The sequence below is a fragment of the Hyperolius riggenbachi genome, chromosome 4, assembly GCF_040937935.1.
Source record: "Hyperolius riggenbachi isolate aHypRig1 chromosome 4, aHypRig1.pri, whole genome shotgun sequence".
Lineage (NCBI taxonomy): Eukaryota > Metazoa > Chordata > Amphibia > Anura > Hyperoliidae > Hyperolius > Hyperolius riggenbachi.
In genome coordinates this window covers 447,463,197-447,483,988 of record NC_090649.1, presented here as the reverse complement: position 1 = coordinate 447,483,988, position 20,792 = coordinate 447,463,197, and the positions used below count along the sequence as shown (strand labels likewise).

Below are 20,792 nucleotides of genomic sequence, written 5' to 3'. Positions count from 1 at the left end.
TATCCATGCCACATACCTACACATCCCTGCACTAATAAAGAGTAAATACCTTAAAGAGAAACCGTAATCAAGAATTGAACTTCATCCCAATCAGTAGCTGATACCCACTTTCCCATGAGAAATCTATTCCTTTTCTCAAACGGATCAGTGGGGGAGTCTGTATGGCTAATATTGCAGTGAAACCACTCCCACAGTGTGATGTCAGGACCATGGTGCTGACATCACACTGTGTGAGCCTTGTTGCATTGTGGAAAATAACAGCAGTTTACAGCTGTTTCCAACTGCCAAAAAAAAGCAGCATCTCCTTCCACTGGCATCACATGTCCGCAGTAAAAATGTCACTATATGATTAATTCTCAGAATGCAAATCAGGGAGAGGAAAGCTTTTACAATGGGCAAACACTGACTAAATCATTTATACATAATTCTTGTAAAAATGAAGCACTTTATTACATTATTTTCACTGGAGTTTCTCTTTAAAGTGTACCGGAGCTTACTTACCTAAGGAAAGGGAAGCCTCTGGATCCTAATGAGGCTTCCCTTGGCGTCCTTCGATCCCCCATTGCAGCTCGCAGACCCTACAAAATTACCAACAAGGGCTTGTTGGTAATCTGATTGGAGCCACACTCCTCAAGCACAAGTGTGGCCATGCTGCGCCTGTGAGAGTACAGCTATGCCTGTGCAGTAAGCACGAGCGGCTCTATCCCAGCATAGGAGCGAGGCCATGATCAGCAGGAGGGTCTTGGCAAGCGCCGGGGGACCGGAGGACAACGCAGGAAGCCTCATTAGGATCCAGGGGCTTCCCTCTCCTTACAGATAAGTATCTGTTTCTGAACCCCAGCTTCGACTCAGGTTTTTTTCTTTAAAGGAGTTCTGTGGGCGGGTGCTGAGGATAAGAACCACCACTTACCTGGGGCTTCAATCAGCCTCCTGTAGCCGTATCCCACACCGTCCTCCTCCGATCCGCCGTTCTCGGTCTATCGCGGCATGCCGTCCAACTGCGGCTGCGCGGCCATGGCCGCGGGCCTGCTCGCTCCCGCCCACGTCATCGGAAGCTTACTGCGCAGGGGCAGTACAAGAAAACTTCGTACTGTGCCTGCGCAGTAAGCTTCCGATGACGCGAGCGGCAGCACGCATTATTCGTCTAATCAGACGAATAATTGCCTGGTGCCAGCGGCGGGGAACGGTGGATTGGAGGAGGACGGCGGGGGACTTTACTGCTACATGGGGCAGATAGAAGCCCCAGGTAAGTGGTGTTTTTTATCCTCAGCCCCCCCCCCCCCCCCCCCCCCCCCCCCACAGAACCCCTTTAAGGTATTCTCCAATGATACAATCTTTTTGTCTAATCTTACCCTGTCTATGTGATATGAGGGTCTACCTTAAATGTCCATTTAAAGTATATTCAACAAAGTTTACCCTCCCGCTACATACATTTGGTAAGATTGCATAAAAAAGATTTTATCATTAGTGGGCACCCTTACAAGAAGCTGTACGTAAGTTGGAATAATAATTACGTGGCAAAACTATATTTTACTTTGCAGCATTGGAGAGTCATGTCACAGTAGCGGCTAAACTCTCCTAACAACTGAAAGCTAGGAAAACTCTCCACAGCACAGTGTAATATCTGTGATCACTTGAAGGAGGTTAATTTGTCTCCTTATCACAACTGTTTTACATTTCACTTGAAGTGACCCTGGTGTGCAGTGATTCTCAATCTGGGTTTCAGGGATCCCTGGGAGTACATAAGCACCTGTCAGGGTGCCCGCCCCCCGCCCATGGGCCACAGATAAAATGACAGATCTCGCCCCCCAGATGTGTCACCGGCTGTGGTAGTCTTGCGGCAGAGTCCAGCAGAAACGCTAAGGGAAAATGGCATCCGAAGTCCAGCACTGGCGTCTATTTGTGTCTCCAGTACTGGGCTTGGGCAACGATTTTCCTGTAGTCTATTTAAAAAAACAAAAAAAACAAAGGTGGGCAGCAGGGAACAGAGGGACAGGCTACTGGAAACAGAGGGGAGGGCAGGGGAAGGCAAGAGGCTCACTATTCCCATCCAGATCACTTTTGCGTGTGGCTGGGTGTGTGAAAGGGAGTTTTCACATTGAGTGCGTTAGTGCTGATTTTATAAACACACAAAAAAAAAACTTTTATAAAAGTAATGGGGGGGGGGGGGGGGGGGGGGGGGGAATTTACCTCTCCGCACTACCGGCTCTACCTTCAGCTAAGCCAGAAATAGCCGAGCCTGATTGTATCCTCTCTACTGCGCAGATGCAAAGGACTCGCGCCTACACAGTAGAGTGGATACGATCAGGTTCGGCTATTTCCGCCTTACCCGAATGAAGAGCCGCTAGTGCTCCTGCGCAGGATCGTGGTAGGTAAATATTTACCTCGCCGCGGTTCGGGGGGGGGGGGGGGTCACAGCGCTGGATTGCCAGGACGGAGAAGGACGGGGAAGCTTCGTTAGGATCCAGAGGCTTCCTACTCCCGGGGTAAGTATCCTCCAGTATGAGGCCCCTTCCTTTTAAAGAAGCAAATGTCTTACCCAGCTTCAGCTGTATGATGTCTGCCACCCAGGCCTTGTGATATAAAACCTCAAGTTCCACCAGTGCATATGAAATTCTGTTATAGAGGCGAACAGCTGCTGTACCTTCAGGGGATGACAGAATATCTGAATTGTCCTGAAAAAGAAAAGATATCATGAATCTAACTTTTTATAAGAAAGACAAGAATGAGAAACCGAGAGCCAAATCTGGTGTAGCATTTTTGAAAGGTTGGGGATCTATTGTAATAAAAGTTATACTCACAAGTCAGGGTTACCACATAGGCAACCACTGATAAAGCAGGTGGGGAGAATTGTAACCTGACCCCACTCAGGTCTAAAAAGTCGCTCTCCATAGATAGGAAAAATGGGGATACACCCCTCCACCAAGGGTGGACTAAGATATTGAATAACGGGAGTAATAGAGGGGCCAAACAAGTATACAGGCGCTCTGGCTACAGATTGACCTACACATGTGTTCTCCTTGTTATATTGCCTGATGAAGCGGAATGTCTGCCCGTGAAACGCGTTGCATCACTATTGGAGAATTGTTTAAATAAATATAATTATAAAATCTTACGGCTATATTAGCCTGGTCATTTGCATATTGGGGGGAGGTGAATCCACCCATTTCCCTCCTTTTAGACAGTTTTTAACCTATTTTATACTTTTTTGGCGCCTCTATTACTCCCGTTATTCACTAACTTTTTATAAAGCTGTCTTTTCCCGGACTGAGTTTCTTAGCACCTGAAGTCGCTCGGGAGCTGTTGATTTCATCTTGGCAAAGTCTGAGTGATAAGAATCTCACTCAGGCTAATAACAGTCATTCAGCTATGGAAAGTGAGGTTTTGTGCAGTGGAGCTGTCTTTCAGCACCACCACACTACTACCTCACTCCCATGCAATCCAGAGTTACAGACCACCCAGCAAGCTCATGGTGAACCAGAACTCATTGGAGTGTGTACGGGGCTACAATGGACCAAAAAGCCCTATTACTAAAATGCTATGGAAAAGAAAAAAAACGCTTTCTTAAAACAGATTATAGTTTTTTTTGTTTTTTCAAGTATTTGCAATAATTCAGGTTGGAGTGAGCGCTGAGATTTCTCCCAGTGCATCACTGCTGAAATATGCAAATTACCCATTGTTGTCCCTGTGGGCTAAACACACCTCCAGATCCGCTTGAATGCAATGATGTGTCAGCTGTAATATTAACAAGCTGACACATGATTGCATTCCAGTGGATCTGTCAGTGTGTTTAGCCCACAGGGACAACAATGGGTAATTTGCATATTTCAGCAGTGGTGCACTGGGAGAAATCTCAGCGCTCACTCCAACCTGAATTATTGCAAATACTTTCTGTTTTAAGAAATATTTTTTTGTTTTCCATCCCATGCAATCTGTTGCACTTGCCACTACCTTGCTAGGCACTCCAATACACTCCTGAGTTCAGCATAGACTTAGGGCCTGTTTCCACTACACGCAGATTGGATGCAGAACGGATGCAGAAAAACTGATTACAATGAATGCCTATGGGAAAATCTGCATCAGAAAAATCGCGTTTAGTGGAAACAGGCCTATAGGAATTCATTGGAGTCAGTTTTTCTGCATCCAATCTGTGTGTAGTGGAAGCAGGCCCTTAAGGGCTCTTTCACACTAGAGGCTGCGGTAGAAAAGGCTGAAAGTCAGCCTTTTGCTTAACGCCAATACATAGCGTTTTCAAAGCGTTTTCAAAGCGTTTTGAAAGAGTTTTACAGCTCATATGAAAACGTGCTTTTTTTTTCCTTCTATAAAAATAAGTGAACAAGTTAGCTGTAAAACGCTTTGAAAACGCTTTGAAAACGCTGAAGTTGGCGTTTTCCATTGACTATCATTGAAACGCCAACAGCCAACTTCGGTTGTAAACAGCCCTGAAAAAGCTACTGGGAGCGTTGAAACGCTGAGTTAGATGTGAAAGGTAAAATGAAAGTCTATGGCCTTTCTTTTACCTAGCAAAACGCCAACTTCGGCCATGGCGTTAAAACGCCGAAAAATCCCTCTGGTGTGAAAGGGCCCTAACAGACTTTCTAACTGCCGCTACACACTTCAGACGTTACAGGCCAAGCTTCCTGCTCAGATGCGCCGATCCACTGCTATTTACTCTGGTGTAAAATACCTGGCGAGCTCTGGAATTGCTAAAAGTTTTATGCGTCAAAAGCTGACACACATGGTTCTACAAATGCCATCATTCAGCTGTACTAAATTCCAAGAAAAATTTGCTTGTTTCTCAGTAGATGGAAGGCAAAGTGTTTCCCTTCTGACATGGGCAGTCTGTTTTTTCCGATAGACACCACAGCAAGGCAGTTTGCTGGTTGCTATGCACACACTTGAAGTCTCTTACATTGAGATATGTGATTGGCTGATTTATCCTTCTAAACAGGTGTCGTGCCCACAGGATTTTCCCAGTGACAGGCGGCATATTCCTGGCTACAAGGGGATCCTCCTTCTGAAGTTGGTAGGTCTGCAGAAAACACAAACAGAAGTAAACTACTATGTGAATAAAGTACTTGAAGCTATGCTCAGTGATGCTCATCCAGATTCCGGATATCCGAGTAACCCGGATATCCGACCATTTTTACGCTATCCGGATCAGATTCCGGATCCCGGATAGCTATAAAAATCCGGATAGCTATCTGCGGATAGTTTGACGCATGACCCGGATATCTGCGGATATCCACGGATATCCGGATCCGAAATACTGTAACTAAGGTGATGACATCCTGGAGTCAATCAGAGGGCTCCCAGCAGAAGCCCTAGCAACCAATCACAGAGGGGAACCCTGGCCAGCCCCACCTGACCTCATTGAGCCAATCAGAGGCCTCCTAGCCTAAGCCCTGGCACCCAATCACAGAAAGGAACCCTGGCCAGGCCCCCCTGTATAACAAGGAGGGCTGCCATGATGAGACAGATCGTTCTGGCTTGCTGAATGCTTCCTGAGAGACATGCTCCAGTGCTGGTGGCCTAGCAAGGGCTGCCTGTACACAGTTATAAACCTAAAGCTGTTCATTGATTAACCCCTTCACTACTCTATAGTAATCGTTAATTAGCTTGACTGATGTCTCATAGTGTGACAGTTAGAGTGTGTGCTGCACAGCTGCAGGAACATGGTAAAAAAAAAAAAAAATTTAAAAATGGTTTTTAAACTGTGTAAAATGACACTGCTGCAGTACAGGTTACTGCATTCCGAGTTCTGTATACATATTGTATACATTTCATGAAAACAGACAGCGTGGGGTCCCCCTTCCAAGCCTCCTTAACTCCTTGTCTCCCATGCAGGCTGGGATAGCCAGAACGCGGAGTCCCGGCCACGTGGGGCTTCGCACCCTAAGCTATACCAGCCCGCATGGTCCATAGTATGGGGGGTGGGGGTTTTGGAGGAGAGGGGTGGTCAACCTCCCCCTCTCCCCCAGATCCCTTGTCCAATCCATGGACAAGGGGCTCTACCCCACCTCCGGTGCCCCAGGAGGAGGTGGGAGCCGCCGACGTCCTGGGGGTTTCATGGTGCCATCCGGGGTTCCCCTTTAACAAGCGAACCCCGGAAGCCGCCCCCTCCCCAGGAGAAATGACTATAGGGGTACACGGTACCCCTTACCCATTTCAGCAGAGTTAAAAAAAGAAATAAAAACACGACAACGAAAAAAGTCCTTTATTGTTCTAAATTAACCAGGGATACTTACTTTGCAAAAATCCCACGCCAGTATCCTTAGAAGTGGTCCCACGCCAGTATCCTCTTAGGACATCTCACCACCCTCCCACACCAACGAACTCCCGCCACTGAATGGTCACAGTCAGCCTCTGCATCTGTATAGCAGAGGCTATGAACACCAAAATGTTGCCTTTGAAACAAGAAATTTCGGCAAACAGTGATGCGATCAAAATGGCCACTGGGAAATCCCGGAACGCTGGAGGCCACACTAGAGTGGCGAAACTAGCCATTTTTCACATAGATGGTGGGTCCAGGTGACCAGAGCAGGAGCTGCCCTGGTCCCCTGGACCCACCTATTTATGTGAAATAACGCTCAATCTGACACTCTGAGGTGGCCTCCGGGGAACGGGAATTCCCCAGCAGCCATTTTGTTTATGACACTGTTTGCCGAAAATTCTTGTTTTAGCAAACAATTTTCGTGTTTCTAGCTTATGCAATACAGATTGCAGAGGTTGTCTATAGCCATTCAGCCCCGGAAGTTGGGCGGGTGCCTGGGACCACTCCTGAGGATACTGGCGTGGGATTATTGCAAGGTAAGTATCCCTGGTTAATCCAGAGCAATAAAGGACTTTTTTCGTTGTCGTGTTTTTATTTCTTTTTTTAACTCTCTGCCGTGTACCCCTATACTCATTTCTCCTGGGGAGGGGGCGGCTTCCGGAGTCTGCTTGTTAAAGGGGACCCCCGGATGGCACCATGAACCCCCCAGGATGTCGGCGGCCCCCACCTGCTCCTGGGGCACCGGAGGTGGGGAAGAGCCCCTTGTCCATGGATTGGACAAGGGCTCTGGGGTAAAAGGGGGAGGTTGGCAGCCCCTCTCCTCCAGAGCCCCCCCCCCCCCATACCATGGACCATGCGGGCTGGTATAGCTCAGGGTGCGAAGCCCCACGTGGCCGGGACTCTGCATTCTGGCTATCCCAGCCTGCATGGGGGACAAGGGGTTAAGGAGGCTTGGGAGGGGGGACCCCACGCTGTCTGTTTTCATGAAATGTATACAATATGAATACAGAACTCGGAATGCAGTAACCTGTACTGCAGCAGTGTAATTTTACACAGTTTAAAAACCATTTTTCCTATGAAACTTTAAAATCGTTTATTTCAAAAACTATAAGGTCTTTTCACAAAAAATTTTTTTACCATGTTCCTACTCACCTGCTTAATATACATGCCAAATTTGGTGATGATAGCATGTAAGGGGGCTTCACAATTAACCACGGAATTTAGCACTATTGACTTCAATGTAAACACGAATTCGGTATCGGAATTGCTGAATTTTCGCATTTCGAGTGCTTACTCGGAACTGCCAAATTCCGATGGCAAACTCGAAATTCGGGAATCCGAGAGCTCAGCCGTAATCGCTTCGGCCATAGGAAGTGAGTGTCATTTCCTGCTTTGCCGACTGCCAGATAGGAGTTACCGCGTACTAACGCAGTAATCCCCGAAGAATGCTGCTGGCAGTGCGGCCGCCAGGCTTCCGCCAACATTCAGAGTGAAACCGGCCTGAATTTGCCAGAGACTAATACTGCGCTTTGGAAGCCCGATCGATTTACGTTCAGACTGGCATCAATCTGGCGTGCTCGAAAAGGCTTGGTTAGATGTGTGGCAGTAGCGGCTTCTTGACTCCCTGTGTGCAGTGATGCTCATCCAGATTCCGGATATCCGAGTAACCCGGATATCCGACCATTTTTACGCTATCCGGATCAGATTCCGGATCCCGGATAGCTATAGAAATCCGGATAGCTATCTGCGGATAGTTTGACGCATGACCCGGATATCTGTGGATATCCATGGATATCCGGATCCGAAATACTGTAACTAAGGTGATGACATCCTGGAGTCAATCAGAGGGCTCCCAGCAGAAGCCCTAATCACAGAGGGGAACCCTGGCCAGCCCCACCTGACCTCATTGAGCCAATCAGAGGCCTCCTAGCCTAAGCCCTGGCACCCAATCACAGAAAGGAACCCTGGCCAGGCCCCCCTGCATAACAAGGAGGGCTGCCATGATGAGACAGATCGTTCTGGCTTGCTGAATCCTTCCTGGGAGACATGCTCCAGTGCTGGTGGCCTAGCGAGGGATGCCTGTACACAGTTATAAACCTAAAGCTGTTCATTGATTAACCCCTTCACTACTCTATAGTAATCGTTAATTAGCTTGACTGATGTCTCATAGTGTGACAGTTAAGGTCCGTACACACATGCGACTATAGTCGTTTGTACCGACCGTTCCCCGATCTTTACCAACGACGATCGTTACAAAAAACGAACCACCGACTATTAAGTCTAACGACGAACGAGCCAAATCGCTACAAAAGAAAGTTCTGTCTCGGCGGATTTTAACCAACGACGATCGTTAGCAAAAGTAGTACATCGTTGGAAACGATCGTTCGTACCAGGCTGGACATGCGCATTTCACTTCTTCTCCATGGAACTTTACAATTTTATGCGCAGGCGCATTAAGTGCTTTTACGTGGTGTAACGTTCGTTTTAACGATGTGATCGTTACACACTTTTTACAACTAACTTTACTTCGGTCGTTCTTTTGTCAATTAAAAGATCGTTCGTCGTTAACAACGAACGATCGTTGTCGCATGTGTGTACGTAGCATTAGAGTGTGTGCTGCACAGCTGCAGTGCTGCTGCTGGGCCAAGGGCTGTACACAGTGATAAGCTCAGTGATTAACCCCTTCACTGTCACTACACTATAGTTAAATCGTTCATTAGCTTGATTGATGTCTCATAGTGTGACAGTTAGAGTGTGTGCAGGGCAATGCAGCAGCAGCAGGTGTAACGTGTGCCAGGAGCATGACGGACGTGGCACTTGCCAAGTGGCACTTGTCACGTGGCACTTGCCACTTGTCACGTGGCACTTGGCACATGTCACTTGGCACGTGTCACTTGGCACGTGTCACATGGCTTTGGCAAGTGCCACGTGGCACGTGCTATGTAACACGTGCCACATGACACTTGGCAAGTGCCACGTGCCACTTGCCAAGTGCCACGTGACAAGTGGCAAGTGCCACTTGCCAAGTGCCACGTCCGTCATGCTCCTGGCACACGTTACACCTGCTGCTGCTGCATTGCCCTGCTCCTACTGCCTGTGCAGCTCCCACCTCCAGGACAGGGTGCCACAGGCCACTGATACCACATATATTTAACCCAAAACACAATTGCAGCATCATTTTTGGGAGGTGTCTTGACTGAAAACTGTCATGTCCCAGTTGTGCGGTCGGACTTTGGACACAATGAGGGCTGCACGACCGCTGTCTGGAATCTAGGCCTAATGTTAATTGACAGTCTTTTTTTGGGGGGGGGGTGGGGGGGGGGGGGTTGGGATTCGAAGTCCCCACATCATCAATTAGGCTGCATTTCCACTTGTGCGGTGCGAATCGCCGCTGTAAAAATTTGCATGCGGATGTGAATTTCGCATGCGGGTCCATGCGAATTTTCATGCGAATTCGCATGGATGACGATGCATGCGAATTTAACCATGGCAGTGCTGGTGTGCTTTTCCATTGTTTCTATTCGAATTCGCATGAAAATTCGCATACTCAATCCTCATGCGAATTTCCTATTAAATACATTGTATGCGATCCTCATGCGAATTTCCTATTAAATACATTGTATGCGATTCGCATAGCAGTATGCGGTATGCAAATTCTGATGGCTCTGCCATGCAAATTTTTTCTGCACAGAAAAACGCAAAGGAATCCTGACAAGTGGAAACAGTCCCATTCACTTGTATTGCTATGCGAATTTGCATGCGGGAAAAACGCATGCGAATTCGCGATAGTGGAAATGGGCCCTTAGTGTTTCCCTTTGCAAAATAATGATGATACATGCCTCATTTACCCTCAAAACCCCTTTTAAAGCTATTTAAAGGGCACTTCCGGTTTTTCTATCCAGATATCCGAATAGGCCGGATATCCGCGGATAATGCGACCGGATATCCGCGTTCACGCGGATATCTAAAAGGCCGGATTCGGATATCCGAACCGGATCCGGATATCTAGGTATCCGGATCGGGGTCAATTCGGATTTTAAAAAGCACTATCCGAGCAACACTAGCTATGCTTAGATAAATTGGGTTTATTTAGTCTGGAGAAAAGGCGCCTTAGAGAAGATCTAATGAAAGGGGCACTATGATGAAAATTTTTAAAATTTACAATATGTGCAAACATAGACAAATAAGAAGTAGGTTTTCTTCCAGAGTAAAATGATCCATACATTACTTTTCTCCTATGCTGCTGTCACTTACAGTAAGTAGTAGAAATCTGACAGAAGCAACAGGTTTTGGACTAGTCCATCTCTTTATAGGGGATTCTCAACAAGGCTTTTATTCTTTATAAAGATATTCCCCAAAAAGGATTTAAACAATGATGCTGGCCAGCTTCCCTGCTCGCTACACAATTTTTTGGCAGTTGGACAGAGCAACTGCCATTCACTAAGTGCTTTTGAAAATAAATAAATCCCTGAGAATCCCCCCATGAAGAGATGTACTAGTCCAAAACCTGTCGCTTCTGTCAGATTTCTACTACCTACTGTAAGTGACAGCAACATAGGAGAAAAGTAATTTATAGCTCATTTTACTCTTATTTGCCATAGTGCAACTTTAGCGTGTATAAATGCATTGGTGGGCAATATAAAAGCGGATGAGCTTTTTGCTCCTAGGCTTGTACAAAAGACTAGGGAACATGATCTGCGCATGGAGGAAAAACAGTTTAGCTGTTTATTTAAGAAAGGGTTCTTTACAGTAAGAGTGATTAAAATGTGGAATGCATTGCCACAAAAAAGTAGTTAAGGCAAATTCTATATCTGCGTTTAAAGGGGGCTTAGATGCTTTCCTTGCATTGAGGCAGGGAACACACTACATGCGTTTTTGCGCGTTTTGCCGCGAATGGCAAAACGCGCACGATTTTAAAGGCTATTGAAATTAATAGCCTAGCTCAGGAAACGCTGCGCCGCATGCGTTTGTGCGCGTTTGCGTTCGCGTTTTTTTCCGCGTTTTGTACCCGCACAGTTTTCTGCTTTTTTCCGCACATTGCATGGCACTACTTGCCATGCAAACGCAGAAACGCACACGGAAAAACGCACGCGTTAGACGTGACCGCAAAACCCGACGGAAACCTGGGAAATGCAGGGGAAAACGGCCGTGCAAGTGTGTTCCCTGCCTGAAAGACATCCATGGCTATAATTACTAGGTAATGCCCGGTGGTGTTGATCCCTGGATTTTATCTGACTGCCATTTGGAGTCAACAGGGATATGTGAGGGAGCAGGCTGATGTTGTACTTTGTTTTCTGGTTGAACTCGATGGACCTACAGTATGTCTTTTTTCATCCCAAATAACTATGTTACTATGTGGTTCACCTTGGTGCAGAGGCTTCAGGCATCACATTGGACAGTCTGATGCTGAAATCATTCTGCACTGAGACAATGGTGCAGGTGAGCATACAGTAACAAGACACTGTCCTAAGAGGACTCTGCAGTGTGCTCTCAGCTCAGGTCCTCTTAGCCCTGGATCTTTTCAGTGGCATTTTCTACCTCCCCAGCTCATGTTTGGTTTCGGGGACTTCTTGGGTGGGCTGGAGCACTCTCATTTCAAGTGGTGGGGGTGTCATCAGTGGGGCAGTGGTGGGAGGGTGGTTTGTGGGTGCAGGTCAAGGATACCCTGTTTCCTAGTTTGGCCATTCACCGGCTGGCATGCTGTGGTGCGGGACATGTTCATGTGCTGGTCCCCATCTTCTTTGAGTGTATGTCCCGGTCACGGTTGGGGTAATTGTGGGTGGGCCTTGTGGGGGATGTTGCCGATTCTGTTGGGTTGGAAGGTGTTCATGGTCTGCGGTGCCGTCCTGGTGTGGGGTGTGGTCTGCGGTGCTTCCCTCTGGTGGTGGGCATGCGGCCTCTGCACCCTGATATGTGGTGTGAGAAGCAGGCACACTGCTAATATTGTCCACAGTCAAAATTCCACCTCCAGGCCAGGTGATTCTTACCTTGTCTATACATGCAGTACACAGTATATGGCACTGCAATGAGTAAAGGGCTGGGTCTGTCTGATATGATTACATCACCAAATCCAGAGTTGTAAAAAGAGAAATATGTCTTCCCAGGATCAGTTTTAAGATTCTGTGTCTGACCTACAAATCTGTGCACAAGACCTACCCAACCTACCTCTAGTCCACAATTATATGCCACAACCTCGTCCACAATGATATGCCCCTCCCTTTCACATCCTCCAATGAACTCTGCCTGACTACCCCATGCATTTCTCCCATGCATGGCTGCAGGACTTTTCAGGAGCCGCCCCCACCCCAGGGAACTCCCTCCCCCCCACCCACCCCTCAGAATGGTCCCATCCTTCAACACCTTCAAGCAAGCCCTCAAAACACACCTCTTTAATATGGCCTACCCACCCCCTTCCCTGCACCTTAAAGCGGATCCGAGATGAAAAACTAACTATAACAAGTAACGTGTCTATATATATCATATCTAAAGTTTAGATAGTTTACACAGCATATCTAGCTGCAAACTGCTTCAACGGTTTATGATTATTTATTCCTGTGATACAATGAGAGCGGCTATGTTCTGTTTGTCACATTACACACAGGCAAGCTGTTGTACATCTCCAGCCCTTAGTCTGTGAAAACTTCACTCCCCTCTCCTCCTCCCTCCTCCACTCTGCCTCTGAAATCTCTGGCTAGTAACCTCCTCCTACCCAGACTGAGCTCCCATAAGCCCTTGCTACTAAGGTTCAGAGTGCCAAGGCACTCTGGTGATGCTGTGGGCAAGGAATGTTTCGTTTATAGGGAATTAAAGTATTAAAACAGAATGCCCTATAATCTATATGAAAGGAACGCAATTATGCAATGAGTAAAAGTTTATCTCGGATCCACTTTAACTCTCCCTGCTGATAACCTATTATGCAGCCCCACCTAGGGTGTCTCTACCCCCTTCTATTTACACTGCATGCCTTTCACATTTAACAGGGTCTCCCCTCACCCCACCCCCTGTATGTTCTTTATCTTGCAGCTCTACCAATGACACATTTTACAGGTCTGTGTGCTGTGCAGCTACGAGGATATGTGATTATAGAGAAGGCATTGCATAGGATAGAGAGGGGAAAAAATAAAATCCGCCTATGGGAACTATTGTACTCTGCTCTACATTTCTTCAAAGCTCTACCCGCAATAACTCACTTTTTTCGTCGCTTCCAGTAAACCTACATAATGCTGGAGGATGCGACCTTCTGCAGATGAACTCTCCAGCTTCAGACATGGGATATTTAATTTCTGAAACCTGCAACACACATAGAAAAACGGTTTAAAAAGTGAATCACATGTGGTCTATGGAATGCCAGATCTGTCCGCAACAAGCTCACATCCATCCATGAGCTCTTCCTCTCCAAATCCCTCACCTTCCTTGCCCTCACAGAGACATGGCTCACCCCCTCTGACTGTACCGCAGCCGCTGCTCTCTCCTATGGGGGACTGCATCTCAGTCACACCCCCAGACCTGACAACAGGTCTGGAGGAGGAGTGGGTCTGCTTCTCTCCGCACCCTGCACCTTCCGGGTCCTATCACCGCCCCCTTCCCTGCACTTCTCATCCTTCGAGGCCCATGTAATCCGCCTGTACCAACCTCTCCCAGCCATCATTGCGGTCCTATATCACCCTCCATCTGCTCCAACTTCACTCTTCCTGGACAACCTGGCCTCCTGGCTCCCCCACATCCTGTCATCTGACCTCCCCACCATCATACTCAGGGATTTCAACTTACCTATCGATGAGCCTATCTCCACTGCTGCCAAGCAGCTACTCTCCCTCACCAAATCCCTTGGTCTCTCTCAGCACACAAATTCCACCACCCACCGCGCTGGTCATACTCTTGACCTCATATTCTCAAAGTCCACCTCCCTCAGCAACCTGGACATCGCACCTTTCCCTATCTCTGACCATCACCTCCTCACCTTCACTATCTCCCCACCAACAACTTCTCTCCCCACCCCTCAGCCTGGTCGATGGCAGAGAGACCTACGTAATCTCAGCCCAAATGTCCTAGCAAGTCCCCTTCTCTCCCTCTCCTCCCACCTACCCACCCTAACATGCCCCAATGAAGCGGCTGCACAATATAACCTTGCCCTCTCATCTGCTTTAGATCAAGCTGCCCCCTCAATCTTCCGCCCTATCAAGCCCCCCAACCCCACCCCGGCACAACACCCACACACGTAACCTCAGGAATGAAACTCGAGCAGCCGAACGGAAATGGAGGAAATCACATCTCAATGCTGACTTCCTAGATTACAAGGCCAAACTGTTACTCTTCCACACTGCCCTCTCTGAGGCTAAACAAAGGTACTTTGCAACACTGATTGTAACCCAAGCTTCCAACCCTCGACAGCTTTTTGCTACCTTCAATTCCCTCCTCAACCCCACTCCTCCCCCTCCCAGCTCCTCCCTCTCAGCCAATGACCTTGCCAACCACTTCACCACTAAAATTGCAACAATACGCAATGAAATTTCCCTCCTCCATCCCTCCCTTACCAATGCGTCTCAGGTTGTCCCCTTGCCTTCCCTCCCAGCGGCTCCCTTGTCTCATCCACCCCTCGCCTCTTTTGCTCCTGCCACCATTGATGAAGTCAGCCTGCTGCTAGTGGCTTCCCCCCCCCACATCCTCTCCCTGTGATCCGGTACCCGCGAATACTCTTCGTCCCCACTTCCCTGACCTGGCCCCAGTCCTCACCTCCTTGTTCTTTTTTTTTTTTTTTTTTTTATCAAACCAAGTTTATTAACGTATTCAAGGCACAACAGAGAAAACCATAATTTAGACTTATATCTAGTTGCAATAGAAATAAAGAGTACTTTTTGTGTGAACGATTTGGAGCTTCTAGATCATCATCATAGAACATATTACTTAAGCAGCCCATACACTCAGCCGATTTTCTGGCCGACCGATCGATCGCGATCGATCGATCGATCGATCGATCGCAAATCGGTTGGCCAATCGACCGATCGACGGCCGATTTCGATCGATTTCGATGGATTTCCATCGAACTAGCAGGGTGGAAAATTTAGGTCGATCTGATGAGATTGCTTATCAGTTTGCATTGACCTTAATGGAAATCTGATGGCAAAAAAATGCCATCAGATCGAATTTCAACAGATTTCAAACTGAAATCTATTGGAATTCTATCCTGGTAAAAAATGTTCTAAAAACGCATCAGATAGATCATCAGATGCATTTCTTATCTGTCTGCTGCCAATCTGACGAGTGTATGGGCACCTTAAAGAGATGTGTATATATTTTACAGATAGAAAATGTTACATTCCACCAGATTCTTATCGAAATAATCTATCCCTAATCAAGTCAAAGTCAACCACCTCAGGGGTATCCAACCATTTATCCCAAATATTCTCAAACCGAGCCCCATTACCTCTATGCATATGTACTATTTTTTCCAGCTTAAGATACTCATTGGCCTAGTGCACACCGGAGCGTTTCCGCTGCGGTTTGCGATCTGCTTGCGGGTGCGGATCTGCTAGGGTAATGCATTTCAATGGGGTGGTGCACACCAGAGCGGTAGGCGTTTTGCAGAAACGCATACTCCCGGGCTGCAGCAGATTTTGGATTGCGGATGCGTTTTTGCCTCAATGTTAAGTATAGGAAAAACGCAAACCGCCTGTCAAACCGCTTGGTATAGCGTTTTTGGAAGCGGATGCAGATGCGTTTTTTGTCAGAATCTGCTCTTCCAGGTCAAAGTGTACTTCCTGTTGTTCTGCTTTGCATGAGGGATTGCAGAGAAGGTTTGTGCAAGATGTCTGGCACGTGGTTTACCACAGAAAATTTAATAATTAAAATACAGAATAGTCCAGAGCTGTATGACAAGACATTGCCTGGACACAAAGATCATCAAAGGCTGCATGACATCTGGAGAAACATTGCCCATGAGTTCCTGGGTGAAAAATGGGAAAAATTGTCACCAAAGACTCAAGAAGCAAAAGGTGAGTGTATTTGTTAAACATGTGTTGTTAACTCTTTTAGGTTGACTCTTTTGGCACTGTGCTGACAATATGTGAAGACCCCTCCCCTGAAAGGTTAATTAGCTAATCCTAAGTGTCATTACCACATGTCTCTCTTGCAGTCTGTGTCTCTGTATAGGCATCTCTCAATCGGAACAGCACGTACATGTGTGTCTATGTATGCACATGTATTCTGCATGCGGTTGTGATATTACAGTAAAGAACATGATCATAGATTAACACATACAAAGAGGTTGACCTATTTTTTAATAGTAAAGTAAAGATCATAATGTAATCAAATTAAATGTCAACCTGTAATATTTACATACTTATCGGTTATGGCACAAAGTAATCTGCGAGTTTATCTCGCATTTGAATGGCAGAAATAGGCCCACGTAAGGTAGAAGGGGCAACATTTTGAAGAGCACAGGGTGGAATCTCCTCCTCCTCCTCTGTGTGCATGCCATCTAATGTTCTTACATAATTGTGTAAAACACATGTGGCCTTCACAACTGCTATTGCATACTGTGGTTGCATTTTTAGGGCAGTATGAAAAATGCGCCATTTGTTAGAAAGTATGCCAAAAGCACATTCCACCACTTGCCTGGCTTTGGTAAGGCGCTGATTAAACACTTTTTTTTTCAGAGACATATCTCTTTGGGCATAAGGCCGCATCACATGCTCGGATAGAGCAAATGCCTCATCAGCCACAAACACACACGGGTAAGGTGGATGTTGTGTGTCAGGCCAGGGTCGTGGTGCTGGTAAGGTCATTTGGCCAGTTAGGAGTTTCAAGCCAAATCTGCTGTGTTGGAAAACAGCAGAATCATGTGAACTGCCGTAAGCACCCACATCCACATATATAAATTTTAAATTCGGATCCACCACAGCCATGAGCACAAGAGAGAAATATTTTTTATAATTGTAATACACACTGCCAGTGGCTGCAGGCATAACAATACGGACATGTTTCCCATCCACTGCTCCTAGGCAGTTAGGGAATTGATGCTTTTCCCAGAAATGCTGAATATTAGCCTCCCACATAGGTAGATCAGGAGGTGGCATAAATTCGGGCTGCAGTGTTTTCCAAATCAGTTTGCATGTGTCCAAAACCAGGTAGCGGATAGTAGATCTTCCCATCAGGAACTGATAATGCAGAGCTGCATATGAATGTCCTGTTGCCAGAAATCTGAAAAGTAATACAGAAATGTTTATTTGTTTTTTGTTCGAAGTTGGTCTCCTGCGCAAAAGATGGAAGTCTGTGCGAGACAGTTATAAAAAGGAGCTGGAGAAACAATATCAAGAATCTAAAAGTGGGTGTGGAAGTTCCCAAAGAACAAGATATAAATTCTGTGGGATTCTGGAATTTATGAGAAAACATCATGAGTCGGCTGAGTAAGTATGGCGCAAATGTACACCTATTACACTTCTGAAAAAAGTATCCGCTACAGCTGTAATATAAATACAAGTCACACAATGCATTGCAGGAGTGTGATAGACTCAATGTGATTCACTGCAGGTCATTTTACAGTAGGCCTTTGCTTAATATGATTGTTTACTAAGCTATTTATAGTGCGATTATCTGTCAGGAATCTGGTAAGATTTTGTGGACAAATACCAGTTGCCTTACACTCATGTGGATCTATTTGGCTGCAGTAGTGTCTGAATCACACACCACGAACAAGCATGTGTAGATTATACATTAATACTTCACTACAAACATGTGATCTGCATGATGACTCAGGGGCTGTGCCTTAAAGTAATACTCACAACATTTCTGCAGGAGAGAAAGGCAACTATGATTGTTGTACAGTTACACATGTACATCAATGACATTTTCTATTTTACATCACTGGCCTCTATACCAGTACTCAATTCTTCTCTTCTTCTTTACATTAGAACTGAAGATAGCCTGCCACCTGATCCTGATCCTGAGGAGGCGGAAATAGATGCAGGCCACAACACTAGCAGTGATCTGGAAGTGGATGATTTAACTCCACAGGATGGTGACACAGCTACACTGGATGAGAGTGACTCAACAACTGCTGATCAAACACAACCCAGTACACTAACTACTAGGCCACGCACAACTCACAGATCTATTAGAGGTGTGAGGGCATCAACCCAAGGCAGGAGAATAGCAAGAGGTATGAGCAGGGCTGAATATGATCACAAGCTCATTACTTCTATTGAAAAGGCTGTGGATCATATGGAGAAGCGAGAGGAGGAAATCAAACAATTAAAAGAGCCATGCACCCAGTATCTGCTAAGTTTAGTGCCATTGTTACAGAAAGTGCCACCAGATAAGCAATGGGCAGCCAGACATGCCATATCTGAGACCCTGGGCAAATTTTTGCAAACTCAGAGCCAGGCAGAAGAAAATAGCTCCAACTATGTCACTCAACAACACATGCCTCATGCCACTCCTCAGTATCATTCATACCCACAACCATCTTACCAGAGTCACCGTATGTATGACCCACCTAGTTACCCACCTATGCATATGGCAACCCGGCCATATGGGCAGCAGCCACATTATCCTATGACAGGACCTATGCGTTTTGAGCAAGCTAATAGGTATCAAAGATCAGACACTCCAGTGTACACTGATTTATCAGCTCAGACCCAGCCACAAACTACTTCAGAATCAGCTACACAAGCTTTCATTCATGACACTGGAAGCATGTCTGATTATCTTGCACAACATGAGTAGGAAGTGGGCCTTATAGGTAGTGTAAATCGTTATATTTTATGTTAATATTTTAAAGTTAGTTTCACATACCTCAAAGTTATGAGGAGACGCTCCGTTGGAGTGATTGCACGGCGATAATTAGTATCTTGTCTTTGAAGGGCATCCTTCAATTTGGACAGTAGACAATCAAAACTGTCAAAAATACAGATGTATATGTAATTTGTTGATGATGTTTGTGATATAAAAGCATTCTTTTTTGAACATATACATTCTATGTTTGCAAAAATACCTTCATGACAACATGGCCTAAAGAATTATTTGGGCAACCACTACCAAAAACAAATAAAATAATGTTGCTGGCCACAACAAGTGTCTTTACTGAGTTTCTGCTGTTCATAGGTGCATGATATTGGTATAGGTATAAATGTGTGTTACGTGGGGTTATTACCTTAGGTTATTGTTCAAAAATGATGTATGCTTATATACTATAGTAGTTACTGGGTAGTCCAAAAAAGCAATAGGTGTTAGGCAGTGTATGCATAACACACCAGGAACAAGCATAATGGTAATCTTAGTCTTTTAATGCATATACATGATTGCTGAGTGTGTTGGTTTGTACATTGGAGTCCAACAGAGTGTTAAATAAGGCTCAGCAATGACTGCAACATTCATTATTTAAATAACAAGAATGCCAAATGGTACAGAACAAACAAAACAACTCTTACCTGCCCACAGACATTCTGGTGTAGCCAAAGAACTTGTCTGGATGCTGCCTCAAGTCACGATAGAGTGTCCAAAATTGACCCTTCCTGCGCCGCTGTTGCAGTATGGGATGCACCCAGTATCTCCGTGTCCTTGGCCTGCGTCTCATATATGCTGCTACACATATTAGTAATAGCAAATCAGGATACATTTTCTCTCTCCACAAAAACAACTCACTCTCAAACACTATGTCACCTCTCCTCAACTAACCCACAATGCTGTGAAGGACCACTCCCTTTTTATATTGGTACTTGCACTTTAATTCCTTCATTTGATCCACATGTCATCAATATATCTAATTTTTAGCCTTTGGTTCAACTCTTTCTACCTTTTTCCTTAAAAAACGCAAAACGCAAAACGCTAGAAAAACGCATGCTAAACGCCACCGCAAAACGCAAAACGCTAGCAAAACGCAGCTAAAAAAACAGACAAAGCGTTCAGAAAAACGCTAGCGTTTTGCGGATCTGCTTGCGGTTTTTGGTGTGCACCAGCCCATTGAGTTGTTTAACCCATTGCGTGTAAGTAGGGGGAGTTTCATCTATCCAATGCTTAAGAATTAATAGCCTCGCCTGAAAAAGACTTCTATGAATTGCAATAAAGGATACTTGTTTGGGGTCAGAAAGATCAGTCGCACTAAGAATACATGTATTGACATCATTCACTATTTCGGTTTGAAAAATCCCTGATAAAGTATTAATAATCATTCCCCAATACCTGTGCAGTTTGGGACATCTCCACAACATATGTACCAAATCTCCATGATCCCTTTGACATCGAGGACATAAAGGATCTTCTCTTAGACCCGTTCTGTAAAGTCGTTTAGGAGTAAAAAAGGCTCTATGAATAATTTTAGTTTGGGAAAATTTTTGTGAAGCATTTACAGATAAATAAGGAATAGCTTGTAAAGCATCACTCCAGAGCTCATCTGTTAATTCTGGAATTTCATTTTGCCAGCCAGTTTTACTTTTAATAGGATATTTATTCAAATAGGGACTAAGGAGAAATGCATAGACTGATGAAATAAGCCCTTTTTTGGAGGAAACATTTTCAATCA

At 45.7% G+C, this 20,792-nt stretch overlaps 3 protein-coding genes across 6 annotated transcripts in view; 1 reads left to right on the top strand and 2 right to left on the bottom strand.

The window, feature by feature from the left end:
* DNAH8 (dynein axonemal heavy chain 8) overlaps positions 1–20,792 on the bottom strand; it is a 491,368-nt gene that overhangs the window by 382,092 nt on the left and 88,484 nt on the right. For all 4 annotated transcript variants that reach the window (XM_068232705.1, XM_068232706.1, XM_068232709.1 and 1 more), the window contains 3 exons: positions 13,465–13,564; positions 4,913–5,032; positions 2,540–2,675 (listed from right to left, as the gene is read on the bottom strand). In XM_068232705.1, coding sequence (XP_068088806.1) covers positions 2,540–2,675; positions 4,913–5,032; positions 13,465–13,564 — 356 coding nt within the window. The remainder of the gene's footprint in view (positions 1–2,539; positions 2,676–4,912; positions 5,033–13,464; positions 13,565–20,792) is intronic.
* Positions 15,791–20,104, bottom strand: LOC137504375 (uncharacterized). Its single transcript, XM_068232712.1, has 3 exons — positions 19,702–20,104; positions 19,067–19,168; positions 15,791–17,473 (listed from the first exon to the last, which is right to left on the bottom strand). Exons 1-3 carry the CDS (start codon positions 19,887–19,889, stop codon positions 16,621–16,623), a joined length of 1,143 nt encoding a protein of 380 aa, XP_068088813.1. The 5' UTR covers positions 19,890–20,104; the 3' UTR covers positions 15,791–16,620.
* On the top strand, positions 15,917–19,304 carry LOC137504374 (uncharacterized). The gene is made up of 3 exons (XM_068232711.1): positions 15,917–16,266; positions 17,517–17,679; positions 18,184–19,304. The coding sequence occupies exons 1-3, from the start codon at positions 15,981–15,983 to the stop codon at positions 18,995–18,997; spliced, it is 1,263 nt and encodes a 420-aa protein (XP_068088812.1). The 5' UTR covers positions 15,917–15,980; the 3' UTR covers positions 18,998–19,304.

Coding starts and splice junctions, on each gene's coding strand:
- LOC137504374 (XM_068232711.1), top strand. CDS start 15,981: ATGCAGATGCGTTTTTTGTCAGAATCTGCTCTTCCAGGTCAAAGTGTA. Junction 16,267..17,516: donor AAAGACTCAAGAAGCAAAAG/GTGAGTGTATTT, acceptor TTTTGTTCGAAG/TTGGTCTCCTGCGCAAAAGA. Junction 17,680..18,183: donor AAACATCATGAGTCGGCTGA/GTAAGTATGGCG, acceptor TCTTTACATTAG/AACTGAAGATAGCCTGCCAC.
- LOC137504375 (XM_068232712.1), bottom strand. CDS start 19,889: ATGTATCCTGATTTGCTATTACTAATATGTGTAGCAGCATATATGAGA. Junction 19,169..19,701: donor ACCAGAATGTCTGTGGGCAG/GTAAGAGTTGTT, acceptor TATTTTTGACAG/TTTTGATTGTCTACTGTCCA. Junction 17,474..19,066: donor CGTCTCCTCATAACTTTGAG/GTATGTGAAACT, acceptor ATTACTTTTCAG/ATTTCTGGCAACAGGACATT.